Genomic DNA, 1,444 nt, shown 5'->3' on the forward strand with positions numbered 1-1,444 from the left:
CTGTCCAACAGGGCCAGAGATTTGACGCCGTTGATGTCGCACGAGACCGTGCGAGTGCACACCGTAGCAATTTTTTCGTCGACTTCCACGGCCGCACCCATAACCTTGCGCTTGGTCTCGTCCTTCTTGTCCGGCGCTGCCACCGCAGCGCCATGCGATTTCTTGAACCGCTGTTCCAGCAACCGTTGCGCCTCGCCCGGCTGCACCTTGGGGCATCATAACACCTTGTGTTCCACGCTGCCGCACTTCAAACAGCCCTTGGCTGGCACAGCCGGGGCCGCCGTCTTGGTCGTCGCCCTGTCGTCGGGTCTCTTCGACGGCGCGTGTCGCCGTGTCTTGTCGCCATACTGGCGAGGCGGATTTGACTCCGCTTTCTTCTCCACCGATATGAGTTGCGACTCGAACAGCATGAAAGTGTCCAACAACGTCACAAGCCACGTACAGAACGCACGCACGTCGGACTTCAACGCCTTTATCGTCTCGCGCATTAACTGTCGCTCGACAGTCGCCTTCAGATGCGGCGGTCGAATCGCAGCGGTCAATATCTTGACCGACTGCTTTGGCTCTTGCTCGTGCAAGTGCGCAACGTCCAGTTGTTCCAACTTCTCGTAGAAGTCGGCCAGCAGTCTTCCCACCCGAGACTCGGCGTTTCGGATCTTCGTGTCCATCTTCAGCGACGTCATCGCTTTGGACACCGCGTCTAGGCCCAACTCCTGCACCTCGCGTGCAGACAGTAAGTAGTCGCGCCAGTCGTTCTCGGTGAATTCTTCGAACGGCTTTCCAAAGTCGTGTGCGCACACACGTGGCACAATCTTTTGGTCGATGCACGCCGCCAGCGGCATCAAAAACAGCGTGCCGCCCATGCCGCTGTTGAGGACTTGAACTCGCCGCGAATAGGCGAGATATTCGTCCATGAACTCACAACGCTCGCGCTTCGTGCTTCCTCTGTACATCGGTGCCATAGGCATCTGTTGCACACCCATGAGGTTTTCGGCACGCGTTAAAACAGGCGCCGTCGCCTGTGCCGCTTGTGCCGATCGTTGATTCGCTGCTTCAGCGAATAGACCCCATCGCTTGCTGTCACGGCGAGCCTTGTGGTTCAGCTATTCTACCTTATAGTGTTGCTGGTGCATCACGTCCGATGCTTGTCGGAGCATATCTAGGTGCGCTTCTAAGACTCTGGCTTGCTCAGTCATCGCTCTCTTCAGCTCCTCGTGCTAGCGCACCAACTCCTCTTGCTCTCGCGATAGAACAGCTCGCGACTCTTCTTGTTCCTGGCGATTCTTCTCCATCGCCGCTGCCATGGCCAGTTGTCTAACCGTTTCTTCTTCCAGACGTTGCGCCATGGAACTTTGCTGCGCATGGAACTGCGCCAGCTGTTCGAAAGTCATCTGGTTGAAATGACTCGAGGTCGCAGCAGCGCGCTCCACACTCTGCATCCGTA

The 1,444-nt window shown here is 57.2% G+C and overlaps 1 protein-coding gene across 1 annotated transcript in view; it reads right to left on the reverse strand.

Annotated features, from left to right (window-relative positions):
- Nucleotides 1-983, reverse strand: part of H310_15129 (hypothetical protein) — a gene marked incomplete at both ends in the record, with an annotated part of 2,137 nt that extends 1,154 nt beyond the window's left edge. The window contains 2 exons of the mRNA XM_008883105.1: nucleotides 63-200; nucleotides 225-983. Coding sequence (XP_008881327.1) covers nucleotides 63-200; nucleotides 225-983 — 897 coding nt within the window. The remainder of the gene's footprint in view (nucleotides 1-62; nucleotides 201-224) is intronic.
- Between the last annotated feature and the right edge of the window lie 461 nt (nucleotides 984-1,444).

The sequence above is a fragment of the Aphanomyces invadans genome (assembly GCF_000520115.1).
Source record: "Aphanomyces invadans strain NJM9701 unplaced genomic scaffold supercont1.184, whole genome shotgun sequence".
NCBI classification, from domain to species: Eukaryota; Oomycota; class Saprolegniomycetes; order Saprolegniales; family Verrucalvaceae; genus Aphanomyces; species Aphanomyces invadans.